The 21,716-nt window shown below is 46.2% G+C and overlaps 2 protein-coding genes across 2 annotated transcripts in view; both read right to left on the bottom strand.

The window, feature by feature from the left end:
- Positions 1–21,716, bottom strand: part of LOC135386310 (uncharacterized) — a 532,914-nt gene that overhangs the window by 63,400 nt on the left and 447,798 nt on the right. The window lies entirely within an intron of this gene.
- The window catches only part of LOC135378661 (uncharacterized), a 52,189-nt gene continuing 37,373 nt past the window's right edge, over positions 6,901–21,716 (bottom strand). Inside the window, exon 2 of the mRNA XM_064611745.1 lies at positions 6,901–9,454. Within this exon, the coding sequence (XP_064467815.1) occupies positions 7,238–9,415 (2,178 nt within the window). The 5' untranslated portion in view covers positions 9,416–9,454 and the 3' untranslated portion in view covers positions 6,901–7,237. The remainder of the gene's footprint in view (positions 9,455–21,716) is intronic.

Genomic DNA, 21,716 nt, shown 5'->3' with positions numbered 1-21,716 from the left:
GGAGTAAATCCTTGCTTTACACTCCAGGTCATTGAATAATTGCAGCAGCTTGGCGATGAACAGTACATAAGACGTGTAGTCCCAACAACGAATGTAACGAACACAGTGAATGCCCGCCTGAATAGACAGTAGGTTAAAAAGCGATAAAAACCGGGCTGTTTGGTGGTACATCTAAAAGCGATAAAACCCCGGTGCAGGGGACACAAAGAGACAACACAGACGAAGCACTGACTGACAAACAAATTTAATGGCAGGGACACATCTTAAATACACCAACTATCTCAAAAACTGTAAAAGCTGGAGTTGCAAAATCTTTGATAAAAAACGCTTTGGTGAGGTCGTGTGTTCATAAGGTGGGGTCGAGCTGCATGGAGCAGGTGACTAGGCTTGAGGACGCTGGATATCCAAGGAATCTAATCAGTGATGTCGTAAATAGGTTGGTAAAGGAACCTTGTGATTCTCACATGCGTTGTGAACAGAGAGATTGGAGGGGGGTTGGGGTGATCCCGTATGTTCATCAGGCCTCCCGTCGCCTAAAAAAGGTAGCCTGTAGGCATGGTGTTGATGTAGTTTTCAAAAGAGGTTATTGGCTCAGGTCTCTGATGGCTAGGGTAACTGGACAAAAACTGGGGGTTGTCATGTAAAACACGTAGATCCTTTTGTGACTTGCACTGTTGGTGTTGTTTATTCAATTCCCTTGTCTTGTAGCGCCAGTATATTGGTCAAACTAAACGCTGTGTTAACGTACGTCTGATGGAACATAGAGCTTCGAGAGGAAAGGGGTATGGTAAGCTGGCAGAACACTTAAGAACCTGTTCCGGGTGCGAGCCTCTGTTCAAAAACACAAAAGTGATGTTTAAAAGTCATAAGTTAGGTGTTCTTCTTTATAAGGAAGCCTTGTTGATAAAACAGGCTGGAGACAGTTGCATTAGCGTGCCTTCCGTGTTGGTAACGGATACAATCCAGCAATTCATTGATAACTAACGCGAATTCTGTTTCGGGGGGCGTTTACCTGGTGCCTTGTTTGCGTGATATCTTTTTGATAACTTTGTGATAATTTGTGATTACAGCATGACGGCCTTGGCTGCCACTAGGGGTCGGGTGTGCAGTTGGTGTATTTAAGATGTGTCCCTGCCATTAAAGTTGTTTGTCAGTCAGTGCTTCGTCTGTGTTGTCTCTTTGTGTCCCCTGCACCGGGGTTTTATCGCTTTTAGATTTAAATCTATAATCTGGTTCAGACAGTCTAGATGAAAACTGTTTGAAAATAGCCGCCATCTTTTAGCTAAGGGATTGTGGGAAGGATCTCATGAGCTCAAACTCTGAGAGGGTCGAGCTGTGTCGGATGAGATGCCCATCGAATATCCAAACCCAGAGCCGGTGGATCTGAGCCAGATTCGGTATGCCTATGTGATGTTGTATCCACCTGAGCACCTTTCGGACAATAAACATAAGAACCCTTAGTGTAGACATGGTTGTGCTTGTCCTTGTCTTTTGCTGGCCCAGAAGAACACAATTTTTCTTTATTTTGTTCACTGCACATCTTCGGAGACTCGTCTTTCCTTCACCCCAGTGTGATAGGGTAAAGGAGCACAGTGCAGCCTCATGCATCGAGGATGAGCTTTAACTTGTGTAAACAAAACAAAGCCAAATGTATCCGGTGACTCTATCGGAACTGCCCTTATCTTGGGTTGCATGTTCTGGTTCTTTGACCTTTTTCCAGGGTCCAAGAGGCGATAGTGTGCTCTTTCACCCTCTCACACAAGGGGTGGAGGAAAGATGCGTAACGAACAAAATACAGGAAAAAGTGATGTTCCTTCACGTTTCTTTTTTTTTTGTGTGTGTGGGCCATCTATTGTATGTATTTGTGTTCTGAAAGTGGTAACCGTATCAGGTGGCTGGAAGGACCAGATGTTCTCATTGGGACGACCTTGTAGCTTTTATGATTAGAAAGTTATTTAACGATTTTTAGGTAATTTGTCATTCGACGGTTGAGCAACGTGTGGCCAAGAACGTCCTCCGGCCCAGAGATGATAGAAGTGAAAACAGGATGTCTATAGCCCTTATAGCTCTGTTATGAAAAATTTGTATCGAAAAAAAAAAAAGACGCTATGTATATATCTATGACATAGATATTTATTACCGGAACAAGGCCCAGTACTCCAGTAATGTGTCACACGCCCAACAAATGTTTAATGGCTACAACACATACTTGACTAGGTAACAACTCGTGAACAAACTTTGTTTGTCGAACATGAAAATAGTCCTAAAAATATGCACACTATTTCAGTCTAGACTTTTCAAAGTAGGTACATGTTCAGTAAGTACTGTTCAGAGTAGTATAGGCTATAAACTTGAGCACGGTTCTGTCTGCTCAGCAAAGGTCACATTAAAGGAGCAAGGAATGTACTTAGAACGTATATTCTATTATCATGTAATATGCACATACTACTCTCAGCAACTGTCCCGAAAAGTATTTTCCTTTGGGAGCGTGAATTTTCTGAAATAATTAGTTTACAAGAATGCACACAGCGGAAGCATTCTTGCCCATACTACTCCTGGTGTGTAGTGACATGAAACTTGTCTTCACTCTTTACTGGCTGCCAAGAACTGGCTGCTGGCAAAAGTGATCGCATTGTGGGCAGGCAGTGCAAAATGCAAAAAAGAAAAAAAAACTTTACTGCGGGATGATGACTGTGGAGTTTCATGGCCAGGGGCGATACTCTACCCCATTGTTGGTAGTGATGCGGAGAATGAAATAATAAAGAAAAAGAAGGCACCATTAGGATCCAGCAGCTGAGGGAAAGAGCATTTGTGACCTGCGGCATTAAAGGCTCTCTTGCACACCATGATTGCACGCTGCTATCATATTTTTGTACGAATCTACAGGATGAACTTAGCAAAGGTTACACAATTTGATTGCGTCGTTACAATAGAACCTGACGTTCCTGGAGTTTCAAACATTTCAGACTGATAGTTATTTGCCTGAAGTTTTATGGCATTTCTTTTTCACATGCCGTCAGTTCATAGAAAGTAAGTAAAAGCAACGCAGATGCAACCTAATGCATTTCTTATGGCTTGTACCACCAGAAAACAACCATGTTTTCCTCTGTCTACTTCGCGTTCACATTCCCACGTATAGGTGGCGCTGCATCAAGACGCTGCATTTGCATCTTGCTGTTGGTCCTTCCTACACTATAGTTATTCTAAAGATTCACCTTTACTTTGTCTGCTCTGCCTCCTGACACAATTTTCTACGTTTCGTGCGATAAACAGTACGGTTGTAAACGTGTCCTCTTCTGACTACTAACTTGGTCAACTTGAGTGGTACTGTGTTCTTCAACCTCTTGGACACTGGTGCTGGTGGAAGTGACACAGAGAAACAGCTTCAGGGCTTCTATTCGTCCTGACACATTTCTTTGTGTTTGCTGCGATAACGAGCTCAGTTGTAAACGTTCCTCCAAACACAGCCGTGTGTGTCTCCTGGGATTCAGGACACATTTTTCAATACATCGTCTTTTGTCTACCAGCCTGGTCAACTTGAGGGTCACAGTGTTGTTCTACCTGCTGGGCACTGGTGCTGCTGGGAGTGTAATCATTTGTGTATTCAACCTGGGTTGCTTCATGCTCGCGGTCGGTGACACAGAGAAGCAGCTTCAGGGTTCCCGTGCCTCCAAACAAATTTGTTGGTGTCTTCTGCGATTGAGGACACATTTTACTATGTATCCTCTTTTCTCTACCAATCTCGCCAACTTGAGGGCCAGTGTTCTTCAACCTGCTAGGCACTGGTACTTGTGGGAGTGTAGTCATCTGTGTATTCAACCTGGGTTGCTTCATGCTCACTGCCAGTGACACAGAAAAGCAGCTTAAGGACTTCCGTGTCTCCGAACCCATCCGTTTCTGTCACCTGCGTTTAAGGACACATTTTTCACTGTATCGTCTTTTGTCTACCATCCTGGTCAACTTGAGGGCCACAGTGTTCCTCAACCTGCTGGGCACTGGTGCTGCTGGAAGTGTAGTCATTTGTGTATCCAACCTGGGTTGCTTCATGCTCGCTGTCAGTGACACAAGGAAGCAGCTTCAGGGTTACCATGCCTCCAAACACATCCGTTTGTGTCTCCTGCGATTAAGGACACATTTTTGAATGTATCGACTTTTGTCTACCAACCTGGTCAACTTAGGGGCCGCAGTGTTCTCCAACCTGCTAGGCACTTGTGCTGGTGGGAGTGTAGTCATCTGTGTGTTCAACCTGGGTTGCTTCATGCTCCCTGTCATTGACTCAGAGAAGCAGTCTCAGGGCTTCCATGCCTCCTGACACATTTGTTTGTGTTTCCTGCGATAAAGAGCTCTGCTGTAAACGTGTCCTCTTCTGACTACTAACCTGGCCAACTTGAGTGGTACTGTGTTCTTCAACCTGTTGGGCACTGGTGCTGGTGGAAGTGTAGTCATCTGTGTATTCAACCTGAGTTGCTCATGCTCGCAGTCAGTGATACAGAGAAGCAGCTTCAGGGTTCCCGTGCCTCCAGACACATCCGTTTGCGTCTCCCGCGATTCAGGACAATGTATCGTCTTTTGCCTACCAACCTGGTCAACTTGAGCGCCAGACTGTTCTTCAATGCTAGGACCTGGTGCTAGTGGGAGTGTAGTTATCTGTGCACTCAATTTGAGTTACTTCATTCCCGCTGTCAGTGACGCAGAGAAGCAGCTTCAGCGTTCCCGTGCCACTACACCCATCCGTTTGTGTCTGCTGCGATTAACAACACATTTTTGAATGTACCGTCTTTTGTCGACCAAGCTGGTCAACTTGAGGGCCACAGAGTTCTTCAACCTGCTGGGCACTGGTGCTGGTGGGAGTGTACTCATCTGTGTATTCAACATGGGTTGCTCATGCTCGCAGTCAGTGATACAGAGAAGCAGCTTCAGGGTTCCCATGCCTCCAAACACATCTCCAGCATATTAGAACCTCGAACCGGTTCCAAACCGGTTTACAGCATCTGAGCATGTTAATCGAACCAATATACAGTCGTGTTTCGTTAATAGGGACCCCGTTAATATGGGCAACTCGAATTATGGACGATTTTTGTGAGGACCAAACTTGTGCAATGCATTTTCGTCTCGTTAATATAAAACTCGATTTTCGGACAATGAACAGTCGAGCAAGGTACAAACCATATAGTCCATGTATTTTTGTCTCGTCATTATGTACGGTATCGGTATGGAAGGCATGCATCTCCCCACATTCTACAGGAGAACTTTTGAAAGTAGGACGTTCCGTTGTGTAGAAAGCTATGCCCTCTCCTTCGCAATCTTCCACAAGAACTATAAGAGGAAAGGGGATTATTTGTGGACATGAAGTGCCTGGAAAAACCCGTATGACATTATGACTGTTCCGAACACGTCCACGGGAGAATGACCCTCGTGCAAGGATTTGTGCCTTTAGTTAAACATAGTGAAGGCGCTCGGCACCTTACGAGAACAGGGGCGGTACAGTTGTCAAGACAAGTTATCAGGCACTGGCGTCGATGACTTCAGCAACGCGGAGCCAACGGTCACGTCTGCTATGGCTCAAGCGGGATTACAGAAAGCTCTTTAATTCTTTGAGGACAATGAGCAGCAGGCTCAACGTGTTGCCGACGTTTTGCTAATGTGCAACGTAGTATACCTTCAAGAAGGCACTAAATCAAAGCAGGCACTAAATAAAAAATTTTTTTCAAAAAACCTTCAGAATTTCTTTTTGTTATTTCCTTGGTATTAAATAAGATGGATGACTCGGTTTATGAACGATTTTGGTCGGGGACGAAACTGTCAATATTAACGCGGCACGACTGAATGTGAACTCCGGAGCTGAACAGGAACCGAACCTTTATGGCCGAACCCGAATCAAGCAAACGTTTCGGTTCGACGCTCTGGCCCAGAGTCCCTACTACTATAAGTTGTGAGGACCACAAGCTGTATTACGCGCCCCGAGAGGGCGTTGCCTCCTGTCATATGCTAATCGCATTGTCACATGTCTTGCGGGGTCGAGGGAAAAAATGGGATGTACGAGAGCGGAGCGTTTGCACTCGAAGGGAGGGAGAAAGGTGCGTGGACCGGGGCATTATTCTGTACGAGGTTATGAAGGTATGGAATAAACTTTGTGTTCGTTGATGCATTAACTCATCTGGGACGTTCCTTCATGGGCCGGGCGGGGTGTGTACTCACGGGACTGGAGCGGAGGGCGGTTGGTCGCGGTTTCAAGGTGGAATAAACATTCCTTGCTTGTCGCAGTAATCTTTTTCCATTCTGTTCCCCCGGGTTGGCCGGGCGGGCGAGCATGGTTCCAGGACGTGGTAATAGGTTCCCACAAAGTAGAAGTGTGCGCTGCCGTCGCCGAGTATAACGGTCGGCGCGTCGGATAAAAAGCGTGACAAACCGTGTCTGCTGCATTCATAACTGTGCATTTGTGTCCGTGATCGTTTTAGTACGTGTTGTATGGGCGTTCTCAGGATTTCTGCAATGGGGGAGGGGCAGAGTGCTTTATGGAGGGGGAACAGAACATGCAAGCCTCTCATCTCCTTTCTTAGAGACGGACGTTACGCGACGTGCAGATGTTCATATTATTATGGCATCTGAGAAAAATCCCGCCGACCTAAAAATAACGAGTTGCTTAATTTTCAGAAGTGACCTTCAAACCTTAGGAGCGGGGGGGGGGGGGACACGACACGTCTTGCCACGCCCTCAGTAAGCCCATGGTACGGAAACATGGTTTTAAACGCTTTGAAAAGTCGGAAGACAACGAGTCCACTGTTACTGGACAGTCAATGTTTTCGAAGAGCCTGTGAGAAATTTTCAAGTAACGCTTCATTTAAAGAGCAAGCTAGCCATGTGTATCCCTGCAACACGAGACTCCACAAACCCAGTGGAGACCACTGCGAGACAACAATATTTGTTTATTTGTATTCACAGAACAAAGAAAAACAGATAAATAATCTGAGAGATAGCAACATTGCTTCCTTGACAACGAGGCTTTTATCATCGTGCACGAGGTATGGTCCTCGAGTTCCGCTCCAAAAACACATTAATACAACGTGGGAAATGCGGTGGCGATTGAAGAAGAAATATACGCATGCGCGTTGACCTATCGCTTGCAGAACCGGAACAGTCTAAACGCTATATACTTGTAATATAGGCTCAAGCTATAACAGACAAAAAATTTATCGAAACTGCAAGCACTAGTGCTCAATATCGAAGAAAGTCCACATCAGCCGCAGAGACTGGATTCCTTGACATCCGTTACACGGAGGTACCTTGTAATATGAGACAGGCATCCCGCGTTGAGGTTATGTAACTGTGTAGCACCTGTTGGCGAGGCATTGCACATGATCTTACCCTTGCTGATCCCGCTGATTATGAAGTAATGGTCCCGGAGGTATCGCAATTTACGGTCAATCAGAAATTGTGCTTCTTCCTCCGATTTCTCCAACTTGGACATGACAGCCCTCCTGAGAGTCCCCGTGTCACGTGTGAGTTCAAAGGCCTTAATCCAGCGCTTCTTTACAGTAGTACCTTCTAACATGAAACACAGAGCTCGATCTTGAAGGACTCTGTTCCGCGCAGCCAGCTCCTCTATGCGCTGTTTTTCTGACCGTGAGCGATCAGGACGTACCTTAAACTCCGTAATGGCATAGTTGCATGTCATGCTTTGCTCGAGCTCATGTACTGCGGGTTCCTCCAATGCGTAGCAAATCTCGACAGAATTTAATGTCTTGCTTTTGCTTATAAGTTGCGCAAAAGAATGGATTACATCGTTGACCTGCACCATCAGGCGTAGACTACAGAGCGTCGCGTTCTTCTCCAAAGCCCGTGCCAGGAATTCCAGCACTTCCCGCGCTCGCTCATTTGTTCCTCCATTCATTAATAAGCTAAGACTCCGAAGACCACTCATGCGTTGAAGGGACCTAGCCAGCTGTACTACTATGTAGGAAGACGCATTGTCCAAAACGAGGCGCAGTTCGTCGACCACCGTCCCGTCATGTTGAAGAAAAGCACAAAACGTGTCCACTGGAAAATCTCTGTCACACTTCAGTACTATCTGCCTCACGTGCTGCAGATCTGTGAGAAGTACCTGACCAGTCTCCACCACATCAATCTCCCACAGAAATGCCATACTCTCTGGGTAGTTGTTTAAAAAAACTTGCACGAAGTCCAGTTGAAACATGTTGTCCCTGAAAGCGAAAGCGTTTCCGAACGTCACCCTTGTGCACGGTTCATTTGTTCGCACTGCCTCCAGGATACTCACTGCTCCGCTACGTGTGACGTCACATTTTTCCATGATGAATTCCTTGAGAACCCTCGCTAGGCGCAGTCCATTTGCTAATGCAATGCACTCCTCCATCCCGAGTTCGTTCTCGCTTATGTCCAGTGTACGTACTACTGTGTTTGTGACCATCAGCCGGCCCAGTGCCGCAGCCCCTTCCTTGCTAAACCCCACGTTTCGCAAAACTAGGATCGTGACGCTGCCTGCTCGACGAAGCGTGTCTGCAAGCATTAGCACTCCTTCGTCACAAAGCGCGTTTTCTCTTCTGTGGCTATAGTCAGCTTTATTGTCAAACGCTCGCCTGTAGATTCCAGAGAGGTTCAAGTAAGTGATGGTCGTGTTCGATACCAAGAGATTGCAAAGCTGCTTGCACTGAATAGCATTGCATCCGCGAAGTGTAAGGGAGCAAACGTGCCATACACGAACCCTATTGACCGGATCCATGGCGTGAAGAGTAGAAATGTAGGATATCGCAACTTCTCGACACAATTCTGACAGAAAAAGTGTCTTAAGTGAGGGTTTCTTCGCCAATTCCCTGCCCAGCGCAACGGCTGCGTCGTTCCTTATGGACGCATCTTGGATCTGAAGCTCCTCGAGCGACGTTGCCATGCGCACCATAGTTGATATCATCATGGCAGAAGACATAGCATACTCGACTTGCTGAGGCCCCGTGTTTAAGGGCGAGCCCAAAAAAGGGAAACGTGTGCCGCCGTCATACGTAGAGCCCAGGACGAACCCGCGTACGTCAGACCGTTTTACCAATTCTGCAAGGATGCGGACCAGAACATTAACGTCTATCTCACGGAAGCAGAAGTATTTTATACTCTTGTGTTCGCTAATGAGCGCAGCGCTCATGTTCAAAGATGTAGCACTTCGTACGGTGACAAGGTCTCCGTCGCATGAGAAGAGCGTGAGCACTCCGGGATCTGTCTCTGTGAGAGTGAAACCGCTACACCAAAGCACTTTGTTCCAGACGAGCAAGTTGTTGAGTAGTATGCATTCCGTTGTTGTTCCATGATGGCAACATTTACTTGAAAACGACTTGTTGTGAAGTCTGAGAAATTCGCCCAATGGCAGCCCAGAGGCTGTGGACATCATTTCTGGGGTCTGAATTGCTTGCATTATGTTGATGTCTTGATGGAACGTGGCCTTTGAAGCTCACTGCAGAAAAAGACAAAAGGAAAATATGATGTAAAAGTTGTAACAAAGAATAGAGAGTTGAGTGTTAGTAGACTGTTGTTAATGTCACCGTCAACTATCGGCCATGGAACCAACGTCAGCGTGCATATGGCTCAGAATCCTATCCGCTGATTGAGTGCTGTCGATACGGTTCTTCGCAAGTCCCATTATCAACGATGTGCTAACACTCACTATTACCAAGTGAAAATGTATCTAAAACACAAACATTCCACGTGTTCATGATGCTGAACCGAGGCACATGGACACGCACAGAGACAAGTAATATTATGTGCCTGTGTCTCACGTACCGGTCTTCTGTCATGAATCATTACTACGTCGCCTGCACCCTCTATCGCCATTCTACGACGATGCTTGAACAATTTGTATAAATTCGACAGATCAGTCGGAATGCTTGCCGGACCTCTGCTGCAAGAACTTACACGATATTGCTCCGAGATAAGGGTAGCAGGTCAAATCTGAACGCCTCTCCATCTCAATCCTTCACCCTCAATAACATTAGAGCAAGGGATCATGGCTGCCTCCGCGTATCCACTGGGGCTGTACATTGAGTGCTTAAGAGGCACTGCAAAGATGTGACCAATCAAAATAGAGATATGCAGAAACTCATGCATGAAACCCCTAGCGTTCAGAACTGGGACCTGTCCTGACTGGTCTATCAGTTGAGAAGTCCTGCTGGCGTTTACCACACGAACTAGAGCAGAAAGACGACTTTTTGCGAGGCGTTAATAGCAAAACACTGATGGAGACACGTAAACAAATTCAAAAGTTTACCTCTGGACACCCTGTATATCAAAACAGCGTTGGACTCGTAGGTGTATGCTTTCTCTCACAAACCATTCTTGGTTCGGGCTTGCCTTGCCTCCCAATATCGTGTCCGTGTTATAGAACTGGGAAGCTCCATTTACATTTCAGCTGCTTCAGGGCGCTAACACGGATTTTAAAAGGAAACTATTCACATTCCAAAGCATACATGCACTACTTTCCGCCAAAGCATGCTAAGAGCCATGACGTCTGCGAAGAGTGATCAGAAGCTAACAATAAGGCGACATTGGAAATGGACAGCAGGGAGTGTAAGGCTTAGATTATGACGTCGCTGTGTTCACGACAGCACCCGCACGATAGTCTACGCTTTTCTTTCCATACTAGGTAGTTGGTCTAGTTATACCCGTAGCTGAAAACGACTTAACTCAGCTAATGCAAAACTGCGTGCATTTGACCTAAGTGACCTAATTACCGGTTGAAGGGGTCAGTAAACCCTGTCAGGGCTCAACCTGCAATGCGCGGTTCCTCGCATCACTCTACAGCACCACTACACTTTCAACACTCAGTCAGAATACCGGTGCAGAGCGCAAAACAGCTTTTTTTTGCCTCGTACACAGTCGTAAGAGGTTATCGGCAATGTCTTCGACTGAAGGCCCAGGATGAGCAGCTCCCCAGCACAACCTGCCCTCCTCGACGTTCTATCAATCCCGGACAGGAGTCGGTGTTCCCCTAGAAGGTCTTTTTTCCCATATTCTCGGGTATCCCACACACGGTTTTGACTTAGAACTACGTCTTTTTTGCGATACGTATGCGGCGTCATGATGGGCGAGGTCGCGTCACTAAATTTGAAGGATTAATTAAGACGCTCATAATTAGGCAAATTTGAAAGATATCGCAAAGAGTGAGGTAACGTTGTTTAGATAAATGTTTTATGTGTTAGATGTTTTACGCGTTGCCGCCACTGGCGCCGGGAAGGGGAAATGTTGCGCATTTGACGGCACGAATGTCGTCAGTCACCCAACAGACACCGCGCTTGGCACACGTGCAGTGTGTCGTAGGAAAACAAAAGAACTGTCGAGCGGTTTGTCCCGCAGGGACTTACATGCAAGTTCATATAACCAAAAAAATCGAATTTTGAAGTTATACCTGAAGTAGTGCCCCGAAGTGTAAATCTTGTGATATTGCTGGCATGTATATGACACGAAAATAGAATGAAAACAAAAGAAAACGTGTCCCACAGGAGAGAGCAAGCTGTAAGGAATGTCAAAAGGTGCCAGTTAGGAGGCGAGTCCATTATTGTCCTACAACCAGGCGTTACGGCCATTGTACTCGTGTGCCGGAACGGGTGATGTATGGGCGAGTTGCATGTGGCATCTGTACTGCCTCTGTCGGCTCGATAGATGTGTGTACAAGAATAGGCGATGGCGTTTGTGCTGAGGGTCCATGTGTCGATGATATCGCTGCCCGGCCGGGCTTGTTTGAACCCATGGGCGCAGCCAGGATTTTTTCGAGGGGAGGGGCCAGGGCAGAATGTTTGGGGTGGTGCTTTTCACGGTACGAGATCTGCAACTATTTCCGTGCGTCTGCTGTACCCGCAACTACATTCACTTTGCTCTGACATCCTACGTTTCTGAACTGCTGAACGAATCGAGGAATCATAATTTGTCATTGTGTTGCAACGGCAATGTTTCCTTGCTGAATCCATGGGGGAGAGGGGGCTACGGCCCCTTTGCCTCCCTCCCACCTCGTGTTGGCGCCCCTGTGTCGGCCTGTCAACACTCACAACTTCCTGTCTCCCGTTGACGATTGTGGTGAACTGCTTAGGACAGTGCCTTAGAACGCGGTACGGTCAGTCGTAGGGGGGGTGCAGTGCTGTGCTTACTGCTGCTGCATCGGAATTTGTTAGTAGGAGCTCGTATCCGTTGCGTGTGTCTTCCGTGCTTCACGTTGTCCGCGTTTTTTATGCTCCGACTTTACAGACATGTGAGCAAGATTCCAGTTGGGCCCAACGTATGCAGATGTGGTGTTAGATGTCCTGGAGTGGACGGTGCATGAGCAGGTCATAAATTGTTGCAGTTGGCACATAGTTGGCGTCATCAGGCGTATTGTTTGTTGGGAGCGGCGCAATAAATTCGCCAGGGTGTCGGAACGCGTGCCGTTGACGAGGTCGGAAGCACTGCACCCGTTATCGGCTTTCAGGGCTGTTTGTATGCCTAGCAGAACAAAGGGAAGAACATATATCTCATTAACTTCCGCACGAGCCATAAGTGACGCCTATATAGCTGTCTACGAAACCGTTCGACGAGGCCGTTGGTAGCTGGGTGGCGCGCTGTGCAGTATAATCCGTCACAGCCGAATAAGACGAGGAGTTCCTTAAAGAGAGATGAGTCGAGTTGTGCTCCTCTGTCGGTTGTTACTGTTCCCGGCACACCGTATTGTGCAATCCAAGTTGTGATGAACGTGCTCGCGACTGTCTGAGCGATAGTGACTTTCATGGGTCTGCCTCGTCTACCATGTCTGCCTCGGGCCATCGGGTGAAGTGGTTGATTGCGGCGAGACGATAACGCTAGCCGCGAAACAAAGGGAAAGGTCCCACGACGTCAAAATGAACTCGGAAGAATATTGCCCCCGGTGGAGGAAAGGTAGGTGAGGTATGCCGGTGAACTTCAGAGTAGTGGCACGCATCGCACATGCGAAACCAGTGTTCGACGTCTTTGTTCATGGATGGTCAAATGAATATCGAAAGTAAGCGCCGCTGAGATGCTGATTTCTGGGCGGGAAAGGTTGTGCAGATTGCGAAAAATGTCCTTTCGAAAAGCATGACGGATGAGAGGCCGAGCTTCTCCTGTTGACGTTTAACATATAGGGCCAGTGTCAAGTCAGGAAACGTGATGGTTTGGAAGCTTAAAGGTCACCTACGCCGATTTCCCGATGCGTTGAAACGGTTGTGATATTCAGAACGAGCACATCCAACTGCCCCCGAAACGCACGTTCGTTTCTCAATTTTGTCTTCCTATTACGAAAATGAATTCATCAAAGAAACCAAAACAAGCCATGGGCGCAGCCATTTTTGTGACATAGATGGGATAAACCTGCTCCATCTACGTAGATAGAGAATCGTTCGTCTGATTGGATGAAAGCAGAGGCTTTCTCTGACTTCCCTGGCGTCTTCTCCCGTTTGCGAGGAAATCCAGTTATGGCCGCCGGCTACGATGAGCGTTTCGTCCGAGGTAATCCCGAGAACTATTGAACGATGGAAACAACAACGGCGAACTCACCTCAACATCATTTTCGGCGTGATTTTGTGATTATGTGCTCGAGAACTTCGCAGTTCAACCGTTCAGCTGCCATTCACATCAACCCGTTTGCTGCTTTTACTACAAGTGCAGGAATGGGAGCGATTGAGCAACAACGTGAGACTTAGTGATCGTTTGAGCATATACCTGCAGAGGACTGGTCTTCAAAGAAAGAAGGCCGTATTTCTGCCCATGCACATCGTGCGATTGCTAGGCTTGTTACACGAGATACATATATTGTGCATCATCATAGCGCGACTGCAATGAACGACGTAGGAATGTATCGTCACCACTCGAATTGCACTCGTTGAACCATTCGTCGGTTATATGAAAGTGCTCATTAGAGTTGCCCCGCACAAAAAGTGTTGGATGTAGTTTTGTAGTGTGTTGTTTATCTCGTAGAGCGCATCGCGGCATGTAGGACGAGAGTCCTTATACGTATTTTTTGCATGTTTACTTGAGTGTGCGCATTGTTCTATACCACACAGGCCACATTTCATCCATAATAGTTTCGCAAATAAACACGTACGGGTCGATCTCATATTGCTTTTGAGTTAGGCATAGTGTCTTCAGATCAGGGTATGTGTATCCTGTTTGCTGGGCCCAACAGATGTTATTAAGGGTAGTGCAACATTTCCCACTTCTTGAACCATGCTAACATTGCCAGAATAAGGAACATTACACTGTGCTGTGTATTCCACACTCAGTTGCACATTCCTTGCTCATTCCACAAAATTGCACTACTGCCACTCAAGTAACTTTGCCACCAAATTAGTCAGTGATAAAAGGTATATGTATTTTATCACAAATTTAATAACCTTGGTGGAAATGGTTGATGGTGTCCTCTGCCTTGTACGGTGCACTTCATAGCAAAATACACAGTGTTCCAAATGTTTTCCTTGTCCACAAATGTCCTGTCAAAGCTGAAAGACTCTTATCAAAATGGGGAAGCGGGCTTGTTTGTCCAGAGAAACAAATATGAAACTGCAGTGCTCAACGTAAATAACTGCATGCTCAGCAACTAAGGCTGGTGATGCCGAAGACCTGATATTTCTAGGTTAACAGGAACAAAGGAGAAAAGACCACTGCGTCGTATTAATGTTGTTTCAAAAGTATAACACCACAAAATTTGTGAGAGTCAGTTGGTGTATTTAGTTATGTTGGTCACCTCCTGCACCAATTTTTAATACGATTCAAATGCGCTGCTACCAACCAGGACCTAAGCCTGACCTATGATCTAATAATAATAATAATAATAATAATAGTATCTATCTATGACCTATAAGGACCCTCACCACTAGTTTGGTCTAGGTTTCACACGTGGCTTCTAGTGAAATTCGAAGCTGCTCTGTAGAGCTGACAGAGCTGTAGACTTGCAGAGTAGAGAATTTTTTATTTATATTTTCCATAGAACATGTAAAAAACAATGTGCTGTACCAACTGTATTCAAAGAAATACAAATATACTTTGTTTTAGCTATGTGCATATTAGCAGATTACAGGTGACCGATGATACACAATGGGCGTCAAGGGTGAGAACACAAGAATACTACCACTGCAGGCACTGTCCTGAAATTCTAAGTCACCATTTGTCAGAAAGCAATGACCACGCACAGCCTAAGGATCATATTGAGCTCCTTCCATTATTCTTTTTATTGACAGCATGTTGGCTGCCATCCAGTTCATGAAAGTGATTCTTATCGTTGAAGGAACGCTTCAACAGCAAGCGAGCTGGTGATAGTGTCCATGATGGCGAGACCTGAAGAGGAGATACAAGAAGGGACATAAACACGCTATGTTGAGACATTGTGTATGTCCCTTCCTATCCCTCGTCTCAGGGTTTTTCGCTATGGACCTAAATGATGTTTCCTTCCGGAAACTTGACATATTTTTATGTAGAATTGTGAAGGTACAGCTAGGTGCTGTTAGCAAATCACACAGTACTTTTCTTGAAACAAGAATCCATAGAAGGTACACAATCATCTTCAGCATTGCACACATCTATGGGACATGTTAATCACTTTGGAATGTCACAGACATGTCATGGAGGCCGGCACATGATTAGTGGTGTTGAACAGACAACTATTTGTCATATTTTAGGCACAAAAAGCAATTTTGGCACCTGCATGTTGAGACAGATGTATCTCTACATACTTTGCCATGACACAAATATATGAAGCAACAAATGTACTCTCTAGTTCATTATGGTTATTAGTCAACACTGCCAAGAATGTGGGAACACAGTCTTTTACCACCTACACTCTTCAAAATGACCTTCACACAAGACACATTGTAGGTCAACGAGACTCCAGAATGATGTCCTCTCCCTACCCATTAGCTGAAAACATTTTTCTACAACCTTGCATAAGGGGAAGTTAGCACAAGAAACGCACACATTCCTTTTTTGAGCAAATCAGTATTCAGAGCGTTACCATACTGTGGTAGGCCTGCAGTGCATTACGTGGTATAGCAGACACTGTAAAAAATTTCACCGTAGAACATGTCCCCCATTCTAATGACAGTCTTTTCCAGTTTTTCAAACTGCCATTTCCCATAGTGCTTTATCGTATGACACAGTATTTCTAAATCTTTACTGTAGTTTACTGGTTGTAGCAGAAAAAAGACATCACTGTTTCCGATCACAGGACGCAAGCCATAAGTGCTATACGGAAACAGTACATGCTGCTCTCTAGCAGTTGTTCGTGTTTTGGCGAATTGGGCTGCATGTGAGGATAATAACATGAAACCCGAGGCGCGGAGGAAAAGGCATGACTTTACGGTCTCTGTGTCAGTTGTTTCATGTTGTAATTGCGTACCAGCTGGCCTGTACCTGAGAATAGGTTTGATGCATTGTACACGCACCATAGACATGCAGTATGTGGTGTGTTGTGATAGTAATGCCACTGCCAATTGAAGAATAATGCTCCAGGTGGATTGTTTCGGTACAATCTTGAACTATGCATACCAAGGGGTAGGGCATCTGTGTGACAGGTTTACCTGGAAGTAAGAATGTAAATGTTAGCTGAAGTCATTGAATAATTAACATTATCAATATACTGCTGCAGATGATACAAACAATAGCACACGTGATGCTCCGATATGTTCTGCAGGAATGTCTCTGTACTCACAATATTAGTACAGCAGCTACAGAAAGGCATAAAACAAGTTTTTGTATACATGATACCACTTGAATGCAACACAAGCTTCTGCTGCACTGCCAGAACACCACGGCGGACAGATTTACCTTACTTCACCTCAGAAAAAGTATGTACTGTTGCACACATGATGCTGTTTGAATGTCTCGAAAAACATAATTTATGACCGAAAGACATCAACTAGAAGATTTCGATTTACCTTAGTCAAAACTGAGAAAAAGTGTGTGCTGTTGCACACATGAAACTGCTTGAACTGCCCTTGAGCGCTCTGGAAAAACACCTTACTTGTGACCAAAATACAACAGCTGAGCCAACATTGAATTTATACCTTACTCAAAATACACAAGATTTGCTGCCGTGCATATGATGCGATGATACTGCTTAAATGTACTCTGAAAGCGCTGGCACCTCAGGCATGGTTGCTCTAAGCTAGCAAGCAACAGCAAGGGTATACGGACACAAGAAGTCGAGCACAAGTGATGGAATGCATTTGATTAATCAGAAAATGAAATGTCTCAGTACCAGGTCTCACTGTTCCGTCAACAAAAACAGATGAACTTTGAATGGGCGTCTGGTTGGCACTGGTGACAGCCTTCAGCTTGAAACCCAGACGGTGGTAGTTGAGACGTGGAGTGCAAGCTTTTCGGTGGTGCCAGAATGCCTGCGAAATCATTTAACAAATAAGGGAATTCCAAATCTGTACTGAGAATACACCCGCTGGGGCGTAATCTCTAAAGGATGAAGCAGTAACCGACAGATAGCGTATTTTTCTCTTCTACGTGATGCAAATTGCACCGCATGACTGACTTGTCTATCATTACGCGTCTTACCTTTATCTGCTGCCTAGTCCTGCCCCTGCAATCTCCTGCTGCAGATAAGGTTCGCACAGCATCCCGGACGAGACATCTTCGGCTTCTTGTGAAACAAGTTGCGCATTGCTTCCGTAACATTCGTATAAGCCAGATGAACAGATCAAATCGCTCCTTTCGAAGGTGGCACCCAGTCGGAGTTGTAACCGATTGTTGCAGTCAATAGATTTCTCTTTCGCCTTTCGGAAAATTGTGGTTTGAAACATTGGAACTGCATGCTGAAGTGTTCTTGCAGACGGGAGCAAAACGCTCACGCATTCTCGGCACGCAGCACAGAACACGAATCACACCAGGAAGTCTGTACTGGCCTAGCAAATGCTTTGCAGTCGAAGGAAGCAAAACTCACGTTCCTCGTGGGTTTAGTGAAGTCCAGAAATATACTGGCTCCCTAATAGCGAACTGTTTATCACTTCCCCAATGTGAATCTGCGCAGCAGACGGCTCGGTAGAAGAAACTTGCGGGCTTGGCGGAAGAATCGAAGCCAAAAGTCATGCCAAGCCGGAGCGCGGGCAGACCACGAATGTGTCGTCGACACAAGGTTTGCGGGTCACAAGACGGGATGTCAGTGAAACTAGAAATTCACTTTTTCGGAAAACCGCGAGGAGTTTGGGATAACTATTTTGCATACATAATCAGTGTTCCCTTATGAACACATCGTGTGAGTACCATTCCGATCTGTAACACTCGAAAATCGGCGTAGCTGAGCTTTAAGGATTCGGGATTGGCGCAAATATCGGCCTGTTCCTGCACCTGCGATTGAGCATTGACAAGAGCACTGTATCTACCCGATTTATTAGTGATAAAGTTAACGGAGTGAATTCTTGACAAGCAGTCGGCAACGTCGTCGTGCTCGCCTTTGACATAATGAACATAATGAACGTAAATTCGAGGATGAATGACATCTGTCCGAGTTCCCCCGTGTATGAGATACGGATTTGGATTTCATCGACTTCATGGCAAACGTTAGCGGCTTGGGTTCGGTAAGCACGGTGAAGGCACGTCTTTCAGGAAAGTGGTTGAAGTGCCGAATTCAACAGTACACAGCTAGAAGTTTTCGCCCAAAGGTACTGTAGTTCCGTTCCGTCGGCAGAGTGAAAACAAAAGAGGTGGGCTGCGTCTGTCCATCGATATGCTGTTGGACTTGCTGTATCCGAGGCATCCGTCATGAGTGATGTCGGTGCGTCTGGATTCGGACATGTGAGCAATGTCCCGTTAGCCAGGAGGCTTACGTGTCCTAAAATGCCGAGTCACCAGTATGTCGGGTTTCCGCAAGTCGAGGTGGATTAATAAACAAAGCACACAGAGGACGCCGTGAAGAGAGGAAGCCATGTTAAAGCCAAACTCCAAGTGTTTTCAACCCAGCTTGTGGAACCTTGCCCACTTGCGACTAACTCACGGAGGGAGAAAGACAAAGGGGGAAACGGGAGACTTGTAGGTAGGGATGGCTGTGTTTTAAACGGAAGACAGAAGGAAAGAACAATATAAGAAAGTGTGACCGCTGTCTGCAGATCACTGAGCGCAGTTTTCTGGGATGCACATTCGCACAGAAAGGTGGGAGTGCAACGCTCAATCGAGGACAGCAAGAGAGATTTCAATCTCGCTGGTGGGAAAAGCTGCCCCTCTCGGCTGCGACGTCCTGTCTGTCGTCCAATAGCGAGGTAAGCGCCTTCGTTTTTCTTTCTTCGTTTTTGAAGCTGTATTGTACGCCGCCTGTCCCGCGTCTCGTTCGTCGCTCTCGCTAGCCAGTATTATTTAGTCATTTCCTACTGTCACTCCCGATAAAGCTAAAATAACTCCACTATTTGAAGCCTCCGTTGATTGAATTTTCTTCAGGAGCCGCCTTATAAACACCAACTTAAGTCAACGTTGGCACGCACACTTGCATGGGACATACTTGCCTCAAGGAACTGCGCGACTGTAGATGCGTTTACCACATAACAGGAACTATGTAATGCAGACTGTACAGTGGCTATGCGGAAAGCTCCAGCTTGGGATATCGTCCTGGATATCTGCACCTTGCGAAGCACTCGCTCAGGTACCAGTATCCGCCCGCGTGTTTGCGGTAGAACTGTACGCCGTCATAGTTCCAATGGATTGCATGACGTTTACTGGTGGTTCGCAGATCCGGCAGCACTGACTGCTTCTTTCAAGCTCAACACTGACAGCCATAATGTCATCCTAAACGCCAAGTGCAATTCGGTTTTGAATTTTTGTTTCTGTTTCACTATAGTCTTTGCGCTGAACAGCCTCTCTACTTCGGCGTTGGACCATGGGAGGCCCAGAAGAATGAAAGAAAGTCAATTCAACCGTTTTCCTGTGGTAGGCTTGGTCCGAGGAGTATACGCTTCTGGGCGCTGTTTCATAAATTTTGTAAACTGAAAACGACCAGATTTCCCTCCAGATTAACCTCCAGCCTCCACATTAAAGTTACTCTCTCCATACGGCGGCAGCAACCCTCAATGACTTGAGGGAAATCCGAACTGGCACACTGTGGCTAGCAGATGTTTCTCGCCAGTCAATAAATAGTGCTCCGCTAACCGGGTGTCACCACACGTGAGGAGTATAGCCGGGTGAAGTCGCCGCTGCTGCGCGTAGTTTTATAAACTAATTTTCTCACTAATACGCACTTACCAAATGACATATTTTCTGTAAAGGCCACATCGAGGCGCGTTCGGTGGATTAATGCAGCATCTTGACGAGAGGTGTTTCGTGGCATGCGGAAAGCGAGCGTCGAATCAACTCTGTTCAACATAGAGGGAGGAAGAATGTCGGGTGTCCATTGGCGGGAAGCCAGGGGTGTCACTAGGCGTCGGAGAATTGAACGGCGCTTGAGACAAGTTGACTCTCCCACCTGCTGCCACTGTGGTATGCTTGAGGATCTGGAGCATATTCTTCTTCATTGCTCCCACTACCAACATTCCCGAACCACACTCTCCGAGTCTCTTCGTCAGCTGGACTCTCGCCCCTTCTCCCTATCGAAATTGCTTGGTCCCTGGCCTAATCCAGCCCAGCAACGCTCTGCGCTCAAAGCTCTTCTGACATTTCTGGACACCATCGGACTTCGATCGTTATTGTGAAGGGGCTCGTTATTTTATTCCCCACATTCCCACCAGCAACGGGGTAGAGTATCGCCTGTGGCGATGAAACTCCCAACTCTCCAAAGACAAAATAAAGTTGTTGTTGTTATTTTCTGTAACAGTTCCTGACAGGTTTGTGAACGTTCCTGGAGTTTATACGCTCACATTACACGGCAGAAAATATTCTGTACAGCACCGCAGCGCGGTTTTGTTAATTCGGCACAGCACTTCTTCTTCTTCTTTTTTTTTATAATTCGGATCACACCATTCCGTGAGACAACCACAATGACCTTCGTGCAGGCGCGTTATGCGGCTGGGCGCACGTCCTCTCGGAAAGCGTTTGCAGGTACTGGACAACTCCCCAGTGATATCCCCAGTGACTGGCTTGTGGGGAAGATCATTCCAGTGTATAAATCCGGAGACAAACACAGCCCATCTAACTACAGGCCAATATCTCTTACTTCCCTTCCTTGCAAATTTTTGGAGCATATTATCGCCACGCACATGACAAGCTTTCTTGAGGCGAATTAGTTTTTCTACACTTTTCAGCATGGTTTCCGTAGAGGATATTCGTGTGAGACGCAACTGGCAGGTCTAACCCATGACATACTTTCCATTCTTGACACTGGGGGTCAGGTGGATGCGGTATTCCTTGATTTCGCGAAAGCGTTCGACAGGGTGCCTCATCATCGCCTTCTTCAGAAACTTTCCCGTCTGTTCTTACCTGGATCCGCAACTTTCTCGCGAACCGAAAGCAATTTGTCACCGCCAATGGCGTTTCATCTTCTCTAGCGACCGTTACATCCGGACAACCTCAGGGATCAGTTATGGGTCCCTTACTTTTCTTAATCTTTATTAAAGACCTCCCAGTTGGTTTATCTTCTCGAGTTCGACTTTTCGCTGATGATTGTGTCGTTTATTGCTCAGTTCGTAACAGCTTTGAGTATCAGATTCTTCAGTCTGACTTAGATAAAAGATCTGAATGGTGCAATACCCGGCAGATGCCAATTAATATCAACAAAAGTAAGGTCATGACCTTCTCTCGCACAGTGTCTTCAGGGCATG

Source organism: Ornithodoros turicata, chromosome 1 (genome assembly GCF_037126465.1).
Source record: "Ornithodoros turicata isolate Travis chromosome 1, ASM3712646v1, whole genome shotgun sequence".
Classification (NCBI taxonomy): Eukaryota; Metazoa; Arthropoda; class Arachnida; order Ixodida; family Argasidae; genus Ornithodoros; species Ornithodoros turicata.
The sequence above is the reverse complement of the archived record's forward strand: the minus strand, read 5'-3'. Positions and strand labels throughout refer to the sequence as shown.